This window comes from Paramisgurnus dabryanus, chromosome 11 (genome assembly GCF_030506205.2).
Source record: "Paramisgurnus dabryanus chromosome 11, PD_genome_1.1, whole genome shotgun sequence".
Taxonomy (NCBI): Eukaryota; Metazoa; Chordata; class Actinopteri; order Cypriniformes; family Cobitidae; genus Paramisgurnus; species Paramisgurnus dabryanus.
Genome location: NC_133347.1, coordinates 27,359,765 through 27,372,754, shown reverse-complemented (window position 1 = coordinate 27,372,754; position 12,990 = coordinate 27,359,765). Strand labels below are relative to the sequence as shown.

Sequence of the window (12,990 nt, the reverse complement as noted above, 5' to 3'; positions counted from 1 at the left end):
TGTACAGTCAACTAAGAAGAGCTCAGAGAAGATTGACAGACAGATTAAATACATTTAAAATAGCTCCCCAAAAAACGGACACTAAGCAACAAAACACCAACAAAAGCACAATATCTGTAAACTACTGCTTGCTGAATAAACTTATATTGCCCATGGAAATGTAATAAAATAAACATTTAAATAATATTGTAAGAAAATAAATATTAGTCAATGAATATGCTTTTTTAAATAGACATTTAGGGTTTTCTCGTGTCTTTGCAACACTGGCAACAGCGTAGTTAAACACTTCCGCATGTCATATTCACCAGGGAGAAACTTGTTCATCTCTCCAACAAGTTGGCCAAAATCTGTTTACTGTAGATGTAGCTCTGGGCTTAGAATTGAATTTCCTCCTAAAGTTTATTTGGTAACACTTTACTTGAAGGGGTGTTCAAAAGCCTGACATGACGCCTTCATAATCATGACTTGGCACGTGTTATGAACATAAAGACAACTGTGATTAAGTATCAATCGTTCAATTATGTCATTTTCAATGCAAAGATGACATGGTTTGAGATGTCTTTGTTATGACAACTTGACATTATCAAGACAACATAACTGACCACTTTTTACTAGTGATACAAATTGAATTGAGATTGGCATTAAAATGTCATTAAGTGTTAATACTCTGTCAAATAGTTTTATAACAGCGTCATGAATATTCTTCTTTTTTTTTCTTCAATGTTTTTTTTAAGTTTACTCTATGTGTTTAACAAATAAAAGCAACCATCCAATAATAATAATAATAATAATAATAATAATAATTAATAAAATTTTATTTTATTCCATTTGGAGACAGATTCACCTAAAACTAACTCTTTCACCGCCAGTGTTTTTTAAAAAAGTTGCCAGCCAGCGCCAGCGTTTTTCATGATTTTCACCAAAGTTTAATGCCTTCCAGAAAATGTTCTTCTTTAAATATATAAACATACAATATACCAAATGATAGAACCCTCTGCTTTAAAAAAAAAAAACGTTTCATCCTACCTTCAGTAGTTCTTTTGTAATCAGCTTTTGAATATGGGTAGGTTTCTGCAAAAACACCACATTTTGAGCAAAAAGCAGAGATAATTCCATTTTTGTGACGGTCTTTTCATAGAGATCCCATTCAGAGCGATCTTTAAAACAGACACGGACATGCAGCAGCTTGCCATAGAGCAATATTTCCGGGTTTAAAAAGTTGCGGAAGGGCGCCACCTAGTGGATAATAGCGGTATTGCGGAAAGACGGGAAAACTCGTCATTGGCGGGGAAGCGTTTTCTCTTGATTGACGAGATATCTCGTCAATGGCGGGGAAAGAGTTAAATAAAAACAGTACAATAATGGGTTAACCCATGCAGCGTTGGGTCCATATCGCTAGAAAAAAAGTTAATTAGATTAAATTAATTAATGTAAGAAAGAACAAGTTCTGTTAGTTGTCAGATTTTTATGTATTGTGCACATACGTAAAGTAAAGTATAATATTTTGGCGTGTCTGTTTCATTTTGTTATGGTATTTAAAACTATTTACCTAATATTAAGACTTAATGACATTTAATGACAGTTTAATGTAATTTTAACCCATAACGCTAGGTAGTTTCTTAAGTTTGATCATTATTCTGCTATGTCATGTTTATGACAAGTTATGATGTATTGGTTTATGTGTCAAGTTGTCATAACAAAGACATTTCAAACAATGTCATCTTTGCATTAAAATTGACATAATTGAAAAAATGACACTTAATGACTGTTGTCATAAATATGCATAAAAGCTCATTCATGTTTATGTCATGTCATGATTATGTAGGTGTCATGTCAGTCTTATGAACACCTCTTCAAGTAAAGTGTTACCGGTTTATTTTCGCATTGCACTACCATAACAGATAATGAGTACAGATTATTTTTTAATTCGGTGGGACAATCCACCCTGATCTTACGAGAATTCGTACATATTTTACAAGTTGGCTAATTCATGCAAAAACTTACGATTATCAAAAAAAAAAAAAAAACAATAACGAAAACCCACTCCTAACCCCGCCCCAAACGTAAAAGCGGAAAAAGACAATTCATTCATAAATGTACGAATGCGGTCATACGAATAATATGAATTCACCACCTCGTAAAATAAATAGGAATTGCCATGAAATAGCGTTGGAATCCGAGAGTTAAGAAAATATATTCAAATAAAAAACGCTAGCCACATTTACGTCCTTCTGCATTTTTTAAAGGAATATCCCTTCATGTGCAACTGGATTACTATTTTGTTATATATAATGATTGGTCATCCACTGTGATGTGGCTGTATTTATGTAGTGTTTTTTGGTATTTCAATGAATTCCTGCACATAGATATTTGAAGATAACTCTCGCCATTCTCACAAAAGGCTAGTGGCAATCTGAGATTAACAGCTAATATAGTAAAATATCTGTTAATAAATAAATAGTACACTCTTATTTCTATATAGCACATGCCGACTATTTCACATCAACGCTAGATTCAGTATACACATACACACACACATACATTTTTCTTCGCTGTAATCTCTGTAAGATATATTTCAAATACAAATGGCTATTGATTTATATGATATTGTTTTCCTTTTTATATTTCTATAGATATTTTCATGAAAATAAGAGCTCTCTACATAATGACCTGAATGTTTCGATGATTCCCAACATCGCTTTCCCTGCGCATGAAGCACACTCTGTAAACCAGCCCGATTTCCCCTTGAATCCTGATAACCAAACTCTTTTCATCAAATATGAAGTGACAAACATAGACTTAAACATTCCAGATGTTTTTTGGACTGGTACATGCCTTTTTCCAGTTGAGAAGGAATGTGTCCCTGTATAGCCTTGAAAAATAAACCACTTTTTTGTCTTGCTTTCTTTTTTTGTGTGTTTTCACTTTGCGCTTGTGTGTGTTAGCTTGATGGCTAGGTTTGGACCAGCGAATCGGTCTGAAGTTACGAGCTGTCGCCGATGTTGCGTTTCTTGCCAAAAAGATTCGAGGCATCTCTGTTGCGTAGATTTGGCTGGTTCTTGAATCCGTGGGGACTTACAGACCATCGCCACCCACCACGAGTCTCCACTCCAGTAGGTACTGCGGCAGACGGACACGGCTTGTTCTGCAGTAGTTGGAAGAGCGTGGCGATCTCAGGCCCTAATCGGGTCAACAGATTTGCCCTCACCAGGTCCACTGTTTCCTCGTCGCACTCCATCAAACTCTGCAGTAGTTTCCCATAAAACCTGCAGTGAGACAGAGATAATTCACATGAGCTAATATGTCAACAACAAATGAGTGTGTTATAGGAACAATTAAACTAAAAATGAAAATTCGCATGCATTAGGGCCAGTCTCACCTGTTTGGAAAGTGGTTTGGTAATTTAGCCACCTCTGCAATGGCTTCTGGGTTTGATTTGGCCACTGTGCAAATGTCCAACTTGCTGTAACACTCCTCTTGAACTTCAGAAATCATCCTTTGGAAGGTGGAACACCGTCTGACTGTTAGAAAGATCTTGGAGGTGATGCCATTGGCGATGCACTTCAAGCTATCCTTCACAAAAGCCTTGCCCTGCAGAAATAAGATGAAACCCTATGCTAAACAAGTGATATGAATCTTTAAACTGATTGATCTGAACCAGCCATTAGGGATGCACCAATATATCGGCATATAATCGGTATTGGCAGATAAAAGCTTTATTTTCCACTATCGGACATCGGCAGATTGTTTAAAAACTGCACCAGAACTTTTCTGTGTGATTATTTTAGATTGGGTCACAATGATAACAGAATTGCAGTTTGTATGGGATTTCATGGGGCGATCATTTTAAACAAGGAGGTAAAGGCAAAACTATCAGTATCTATCGTTATTGGTAGATGTCATTCTAAGTAATTGAATATCGGTATCGGCACAGGCATTTTGTATCGGTGAATCCTTAGCATGATGAAGTAAATCGGATTATTAAATGCTACTCAGTCAGTTCATTCATCCATCCATCCTTTTGGGTGGAAAAGCCATCTACTGTAATAAATATTCATAAAACTTTTCAAAGGATTTCAGCAGCAATTCACTGGGATTCACTTGATCCTGTTGCGTTATAGATTTATCTTATGTTCACTGAATAAAGTGTCTTTGACATCAATATGATATTGTCTACTATTTGATGAACTGATGCATTTCAATGGGATTTGATACGTACATACCTGAGTGTCGAATTTAGCAGCGCTATAAAGGAAGGACTTGCAGATGTCGTGCATGCCATCTGTGTCACACGTTGAGTTTTCAAGACAAGCGAAGGCACCACAACCCACCTGGAGGGCGCTGTTCAAGCAACGTGCCACATCAGCTAAAACGAAAATCACAATTAAAATGGTGCACATTGGAAATAATTAAAGACATTCTTGGGTAGATTTGTATCTAGGATATTCAGACTTTATAAAATAGGCACTTTCATAAATTGAACTGACCTTGACCTATGGGATTTTGAATTGCTATTTGAATTAGAAAGACAGTAAAAGGAATTTGCAGTACTTCAGGGAAATTGTTCACAGTTGCTCAAACACCAATACAAAGACAAAGAAATAAAAGCACCAGACTTTTTACCATCCCACAAGCCAGTTATTTCCAATAGTAGTAGTATTCATTTGCTCCAAAGGCCAACTCACACTACCCAACAAACTTCAACCATCATCAACATTTTGAATGAATTAGTTTGTTGAGTTTGTTGCCGTTTGTTGGATACGTGTAAATCATTTGTTTTGTGTTTGTTGGATCATTGGGAATCAGTTTGTTGCTGTTTGATGGGTCAGTGTAAATCAGTTGGTTGGTGTTTGTTGGATTGGTGTGAATCTGTTTGTTGCTGTTTGGTTGTTCAGTGGTGTCAACTGATGTTTGTTGAATCAGCGTCAATCAGTTAGATTGTGTTTACTAGTGTTTTTTGGTGTTTGTTGAATCAGTGTGAATCTGTTTGTTGCTATTTTGTGGATCAGTGTGAATTAGTTTGTTGGTGTAGGTTGGATAAGTGTAAATAAGTTGGTTGGTGTTTACTGAATCAGTGTGACTCGGTTAGTTGGTGTTAATTGATATTTGTTGAATCATTGTCATTCAGTTAGTTGGTGTTCACAAGTGTTTTTTAATGTTTGTTGGATAAGTGTTAATCAGTTTGTTGGTGTTGATTCGTTTGTGTTGGCGTTTACTGGATCAGTGTGAATCAGTGTTGGTTGGCATTTGTTAGATCTGTCTAAATCAGGTTCTTGGTGTTGGTTGGCATTTACTGAATCAGTGTGAATTAGTAATTGGTATTGGTTGGTTTGTGTTGGCATTTGTTGGATCAGTGTGAATCAGGTTGTTGGTGTTTGTTGGCATTTGTTGGATCAGTGTGAATCAGGTTGTTGGTGTTGATTCGTTTGTGTTGGCGTTTACTGGATCAGTGTGAATCAGTGTTGGTTGGCATTTGTTAGATCAGTCTAAATCAGGTTGTTGCTGTTGGTTGGCATTTACTGAATCAGTGTGAATTAGTTATTGGTTGTTTTGTGTTGGCATTTGTTTGATCAGTGTGAATCAGGTTGTTGGTGTTAGTTGGCATTAACTGAATCAGTGTGCATAAGGTTATTGGTGTTGGTTGGTTTGTGTTGCCATTTTTCGGATGAGTGTGAATCAGTTTGTTGGTATTGGTTGGCATTTGTTGGATCAGTGTGAATCAGGTTGTTGGTGTTTGTTGGCATTTGTTGGATCAGTGTAGATCAGGTTGTTGGTATTTGTTGGCATTTTCTGAATCAAAGTGAATTAGTTTGTTGGTATTGGTTTGCATTTGTTTGATCAGTGTGAATCAGGTTGTTGGTGTTAGTTGGCATTTACTGAATCAGTGTGAATTAGGTTATTGGTGTTGGTTGGTTTGTGTTGTCATTTTTCGGATGAGTGTGAATCAGTTTGATGGTATTGGTTTGCATTTGTTGGATCAGTGTGAATCAGGTTGTTGGTGTTTGTTGGCATTTCCTGAATCAGTGTGAATTAGGTGATTGTTAGATCAATGTGAATTAGTTTGTTGTTTTTTGCTGGATCAGGGTGAATTAGCCTAAACATGTCTGCAGTATCTCCTCATGTAGGAGATGTAAGTCTCTTTTCTTGTCCTCTCCACAACCTCAATGGCCTGGTTCTGTATTATGCACTTTTAGCACAGGTCCACAGTTTGAAATTCAGATACAAGAGCATCAGGGTGATATGTGTGTTTGTATATATATATTTACTAAATATGGGCTGCTCAGTGAATTTGCAAAATGATTGACAGGTTTGAACGTGCCACAAACATTCTGATTTGCTAAACAAAGAAGTACACCAGGGCCTTATATTTTTTATGTTTCCTATCACCTATTTAGGTGATATTTTTATCATTTAACTTTGGCGATATTTTTTGCTTGTCATTCTGTACAACATTACTTACAGCGTCAATAATCCTACAAAATAAGAAATGGTTTAATGAGGAACATTCGTGTATTACTCTTTTGTTTCTTTTGTTTCACAAAAGGTTCTTTGTAGTGATCACTGTGAATAACCTTTTAAGCACCTTTATATTTTAGCAGTAAACTTGTGAAAGCATTTAGGCCAGGTAATAAATTCTTCTGCTCTCTTGCAAGGGAAACAAAAAGCGTAGCGGGAGATCCTCTTTAAGGGGACATGTTCTCATTCCACACGTCTCTATCAATGGGATGTTTAGAAAACATTAAGAACTATACACTGTCAGAAAAAGGTACAAAAGATCTCACTGGGGCGGTACCCTTTCAAAACAAATACCTGTTTACCTAAAAAGTCCATATACTGTAGTACCTATATATTGGTACCAACTGTATACATTAATTTTGAAAGGTTTTGAAAGGGTGTCATCCCATTTTGTACAATTTAGAGTATGGTGCATTGTTACTACACTACTAGACTACTTGAATTGGTGTGAGTTTGTTTTTAATTATTATATGAAGTCAAATTGTTGTCAAATTGTTGTGTCTTTTTGTTTATGGAAGCGCTTGTGTGACCCAGTGAATGAAGAAAACCCATTGCAGAGATTCTGGGGTGCTCCTGCACGGTGATACTGTAGTTAGGGACTCAGCGAGTTAGAGGAGTGTTGGGCCAGTGTGCTACGCAATATTGGGTTCTGCTGACTGTCACATTTGGCACAAGACTCATTTTTTCCATTACTCTTACATGTGACAAGACAATAACATTCAGTGCGGTGAAGTCCAAACCCACCACCCCCAACGGTTCTGTGCCAAAGATTATAAACACATTGCTGCACAAGATTTGTAGCCTGTAAAGCCAGGATCCCACGCCACGGCGAGAAAGAACCTTAAGGGACCGAGTGCGCTTGTGTGCGCCGGAGAAACTGGTGACGTTACACACTCACTTTACTGTATCTGAAGGAAAAGTACTGTGTGTTGCTGTCTCAATGGCGTCTCCTGGCAGAAGGCAGACTTCTGAAATAACCAGAAACCCCCAAATGTCATGCAATGAATATGTCTATTGTCCATAGAAGCAGGTTAGGGCAAGATCTCAGATGAACATTCTGTTAAGGCCATTTTTGCTCGATGTGCACATTAGCACGTCATATGAAGTTTAGTATCGTGCTATGCAATGTTTCAAAGGCTTATTTTTATTTTTCATATTTTATAACACATTAATCATCCATCAGAAATGTCTCAAACTGTGCTTGAATTTGCCAAGATACCAAAATCTGTCCTTCTTAATTAAATTTTTAAGGCATCAGTTTAGTTTAATTGTTTCTAGTTTAGCTGTTATATTAAAGTTTTAAGGGATTTTGTCGCAATGTGCATGCACGATACACTTGCGTTGGACTGTGTGCATATGTTAGCGTACATGCAAAAGAAGACTATACTCCGGGCTTTAGCCTCAGGACAAATGTTGGTCAAATATTTCCATGATCAGCCTCTTATCAGTAGAGACAGGGCAAAATTATAGCAGGGCGAACACAAACTCATGTGATCTAACCTGAGCTGTCTTGCTGACCCATGTCTTGGCCTTCAGGGTGTCTTTAGATGAGTTATTTTTAATTCATGATGAGCTCTTTAGCTGTGGGCTTTATTGGATGCCCCAGCATTGCCATGTCAAAAAAATAAAAATAAATAAATAAAGAGATAGTTTACTCAAAAACATGTTGATCTGAACCTGAGTTTCTTTCTCTGTTGAAACCACAAAGTTGACTTTAAGTGCATCTGTTACATTGCTAAAAAACAACAGTATTTTGTGTATTCGGTATAATACGATGTGTTTGCGTGGTTTATGGTTTAAAAAACACATTATTTTCAACATACCGTATATTTTTGTAGCTCCAGATATCCTGCTTTCCTCAAACGCTCTGATTTTTTTTTACAAAACTCGTTGATTTGAATAGCGCTGTGTCCCTGATTGGCCAGCTAATCTGTTCGTTGTGATTGGGTTGAATATATTTTACGTGAGCTGGAAATCTGACGCCTCTTACCTAGGGCTGGGTATCGATTCAGATGTTCCAGATCGATTTGATTTCGATTCACAAGCTATCAAATCGATTCGATTCCGATTCTCGATTAAATTTTCGATTCCGGTTCTCAGGTAGGTTTTTATACTCGATTCTCGATTCAACTCAATGAATTTAATACACATACTATATTAATAAAAAAGAACAATGAACAGCAGTTTACAAGTGGGTAATTAATAAAAAGAAATTAAAAGCCACAACACGTCTTGCTGGCGAAATCTAAAATGCTTCCATTCCTCCGGTCAATGTTTGCGGAAATAAATATGAAAAAAAAATCGATTCTGCTCTTTGAGAATCGATTTTTAATCGACCACGTTTTAAAAAACGATTAATCGAAAAATCGATTTTTTTGCCCAGCCCTACTCTTACCATGTTTGAAAGATTCGCTCACAATGCAATGCTGACAGGAGTTAAATTACAGGTTCTGAAGTGGGAGTAATTGTTGTAGTCCATGAAAAGAGATTTATGTTGGAAATGATAACTTTGGGGTTTGTACCTTTTGCATATCGTTAAAGGAAGTGTAAAATCGTGAATCGGACCATAGTTGCTCTTTAAATAGTAGAAAAAAATACTCTTGATGTCAACACATACCATTAACTGTATTTTATCCAAATATCTTATTTTGTGTTTAACAGAATAAAGAAAATGATGACAGTATTTTTCATATTTGCATGAACGATTCCTTTAAATTATTCCGATTTTGCTATCAGTATCTGTAGTGTGTGACTTGGGAGGCGGTGCTGTTTTATATCATCAGACACTACGTCATTGGTAACATTACAGCGAAAAGCAGTGTTACGGATGAATTAGACCACACAGTTAAGGTGTTGTCTCTCATGCAGGGGCTAAAAAATATGGGTCTGATATTTCATTTGATGCGTTCATAGAGCACTTATTGTGTTGCAATGGAAAACAGGCATGATGATTAGATATATTACGACTATGAAACTTGAACACAACTTGGCCAGCTCAATCTAATAATTTTCAGGGTACCGTGATAAGCCAGGTCAGAACTCATAGAAAAAAACCATCAATAGACAATGCACGGTCTTGTGCTTGCCTTTTCTCTCTCTCTCACTCGTGTAGCATCAAGTGCGATAAAACCACAACTGGGTCGGTTATCAGAGCCCCTACGCACATTTCTTCACGGGTGATATTACATTTTTCCATACAGACTATTAGGATGAATTGTTGTTATGAATAATTCATTTCTACACTAACATAGCTACCTGTTCGGATTTCAACTGGCAGAGCGCATGACCCAAACTTGAACCCGTGGCCCCGGTGCATGACTCAGCTGTACCCGGCAGATTTGGAGACTGCACTGCCATTGTCTTAATATGTCAGGTGGAGTTCACTCATTTACAGCTGGCCTTTTTGTTTATTATTTGAAGACATTATCTACCCATCCGTGATTTTATCACATTCCTGTCGACACACATCTAATGACATCATCTTTGGGATGAGGAAGCCTTCAAATAATACGAGATAAAGACCGGTTTTAAAAAGTGCTCAGTGGTACACCAACAAAAACAATTCATCTTAAATGTATATCGACACTCACGCATAATAACTAAAACTTTTGCATCTACATAAAAAAGACTTTGGACACAATGTGTTTTTGTAAGACGTCCTACACCGAACTATTTTTGTTTTGCAAAGTATGTATGTATTGTATGTCCATTTTGGCCTTTTTAAAATTATTGGTGCACCACTGTCTCTTTGTCTCAAAAGCACTGAGTCAGTTCATGTCTCCCTAGCAACTAAGTACAACAGGAAGTTATGCAAATACCAAGCAGAGTCTGACAAAGGTTTTCACGTCCCAACCAAAGACAGAACGGAACTGAATGTCCCATACCACACACGGTCCACTATTTGACACTCGGACAAGCGATTCACTGCAGCATATTAACTACTGACATTATTCTATCCCTTTAATATCTTTTGTACCTTTATAGGTACACAATATTGTACCCCAAAAGGTAAAACATTTCATTTCGTTGTATAAACATTAAAAGTAGAAAAATGAACCTTTGAGGGTACGACCCCAGCGACAGAAAGGTTCAATTTTAAAGCAAATTTTCTGACAGTGAATAGCAATGAGTCCTTTCGAGTGTGCACATTGTTGATTAAGTCATCTGTTTCACCCTCTAATATAAAATATAGAGGCGAGTGATTTAACTGCACAGCCTCCAACTCCTTCCACCTGTGAAATCTGTATTACTACCTGTTATTCACTTAAAAAAATGGTCCCTAGCTGGGGCGGTACCCTTTCAAAAGTAAACATTGGTACCTAAAGTGTTCAAATTAGTAACTCAAAGGTACACATGTAGTGCATATTAGTACCTATTAGTACTTATCTTTACATAAATGGTACATATTAGGACATTTATAAAGGGTACTGCCCCAGTGACAGCTTGGAACCAATTTTTTTAAACAATGTAGATTAGATGTAAACAAACGGTGCTAAATAGCACTAAAAGTGATTCTTGGCTCGTAATCATAGAGAAACCATTTTTAGTGCCATATAGCACTGATGAAGTACCCGTGTAGCACCGGTGTAGAACCATATGTGGTGCTATAGTGGTACCCCTGTATGGTTCTTCATAGGTGCTATATAGCACTAATATTGGTTCCTCTATGATTACGAGCCAAGAACCACTTTTGGTGCTATTTAGCACAGTTTGTTTTTAGGGCTGCAAAATGGTTAATCACGACTAACTGTTTGCAGAATAAAAGTTTTTGTTTACATCATATACACGTGTATAATAATTGTCTATATATAAATACACCCACACGCATGCATGCAAGTATAATTTTCAAGAAAAATTTAAAATATTAAGTATTTATAATTATATATAATATAAATTATATTTAAATTTATAAATATTTCTTAAATATATACATGCATAATAATTATTTTACACAGTACACACACATGTATGATGTAAACAAAAACTTTTATTCTGGAAACGATTAGTCGCGATTAATCATTTTCCAGCCCTAGACTAGAGTATGAATAGGTGAAAGCCACACGAGTCAGAGTGTTCAGCAACATTTTGCTGAACATCATGCTCCTGGAGATCTGCTTTATTAAAGGTTGAAATAAACCAGAAGACTTTGGTTAGCAGGTTCAGGTGTGTCTGATTAAAGCTGAAACCAAACTTTGCAGGAAGGTAGGCCTACTGTAGTTTTTCCAGCAGCTGGTCTGAGCACCCTTGAGCTATGCTGAGCATGATAATGACCCCACTGAGGAAAACGTTTTATATTTACTCTCTAGTCCTCATTTTCCAGAAAATCACTCGGTGGTTTACTGAAAACGATTAACCCAGATTCACACTAAACATCCACATCCTTAATCTATTTGGAAAGTACTTTCCAGTTTAAAAAAAAATGAAAGCAGCTGTATCACTTTTTAAACAGGTATTTAAACGCCATAATGTGAGGATTTTTTTGTTGTTGCAAAAAAATCTATAAATTTGATCTGTCCAATAGAAAAAGTCTATCAGAAGTAAGACATCAGCACACCAGAAACAACGAAACCCAACAAACTGATTTTAAGACGCAGCAGAATATAATTCACATTCATTCATCACGCATTCAATGCATCATGCAAGTTCTCATCATCACCATCATCCGCTACGATGAATCCTCAAAGGCGCGTACGTGATCTATAGAGTATGCCGGCTATATGCAGGCTCAAAGGATGAAGATGATATTCACTGAGGCTATTTGATACATCTGTCACTGAGCCGGTCAATAGATGCAATGGATGAAAAGCTCAGTCACAGAGGAGATGACAGCTCTCATACAGTACAGCAGGAGCTCCCAGCATCTACCCTTCACCGAGCATGCAATTAAACCCTATGCGTGCGTGTCAGAATCAAACCGGCTCGTTATTTCCCGATCGGTTCCTACTTACAGGGGCTGTTGGCGGAGAAGCGTGCTCTCCTGGGCGAATAGGATTCGTTGTGATCCAGTTCATACGCGGAGGCGATGAGAACGGCGAGAAGCAAAAGTCCGGTCCTTAGCGGCATCTCTTACTAAATTACACTGGCTTTTGATTAAATTAGAGGAGCTCCTTTATCTCTGTCTCGCGGTGACTTGGTTGGCAAAATGCGCGTGATGTGGCCAGTCTCATGAAAAAAGGCTCTTTACCAGTTCCTTCTCCCGGCGGCGTGCATGACAGGAGCGCAGGTCGCCCTTTATATGTGCCCGAGCATCACGAGCCCTCCGTTCAGCCCAATCACATCACAGCACGCGCTCTCGCACAGCCACGGCTCAAACTTTATTCATTGATCCGTGTCATTTAAATAGGCTCCTCGGCGCAGTTGGGAATCACATATTGCGTAAAGTTTGACTTTCCTTTTAAGTTGGGAAAGGTGCTTGGGGAAACGCTCACATCCGCACGGTGTTGTTCTATACAAATGATAAAGGTGTCCATGCGT

At 37.4% G+C, this 12,990-nt stretch overlaps 1 protein-coding gene across 1 annotated transcript; it reads right to left on the bottom strand.

Annotated features, from left to right (window-relative positions):
• Positions 1–1,839: 1,839 nt before the first annotated feature.
• Positions 1,840–12,714, bottom strand: stc1 (stanniocalcin 1). Its single transcript, XM_065247984.1, has 4 exons — positions 12,465–12,714; positions 4,224–4,366; positions 3,380–3,591; positions 1,840–3,266 (listed from the first exon to the last, which is right to left on the bottom strand). The coding sequence occupies exons 1-4, from the start codon at positions 12,577–12,579 to the stop codon at positions 2,984–2,986; spliced, it is 753 nt and encodes a 250-aa protein (XP_065104056.1). The 5' UTR covers positions 12,580–12,714; the 3' UTR covers positions 1,840–2,983.
• Positions 12,715–12,990: the final 276 nt, after the last annotated feature.

Excerpts from the sequence above, each read along its gene's own strand:
- stc1 (XM_065247984.1), bottom strand. The coding sequence starts at position 12,579 with ATGCCGCTAAGGACCGGACTTTTGCTTCTCGCCGTTCTCATCGCCTCC. Across the intron at positions 3,592-4,223 it reads CTGCTAAATTCGACACTCAG|GGCAAGGCTTTTGTGAAGGA; the intron begins GTATGTACGTAT and ends TTATTTCTGCAG. Across the intron at positions 3,267-3,379 it reads CCAAACCACTTTCCAAACAG|GTTTTATGGGAAACTACTGC; the intron begins GTGAGACTGGCC and ends GTCTCACTGCAG.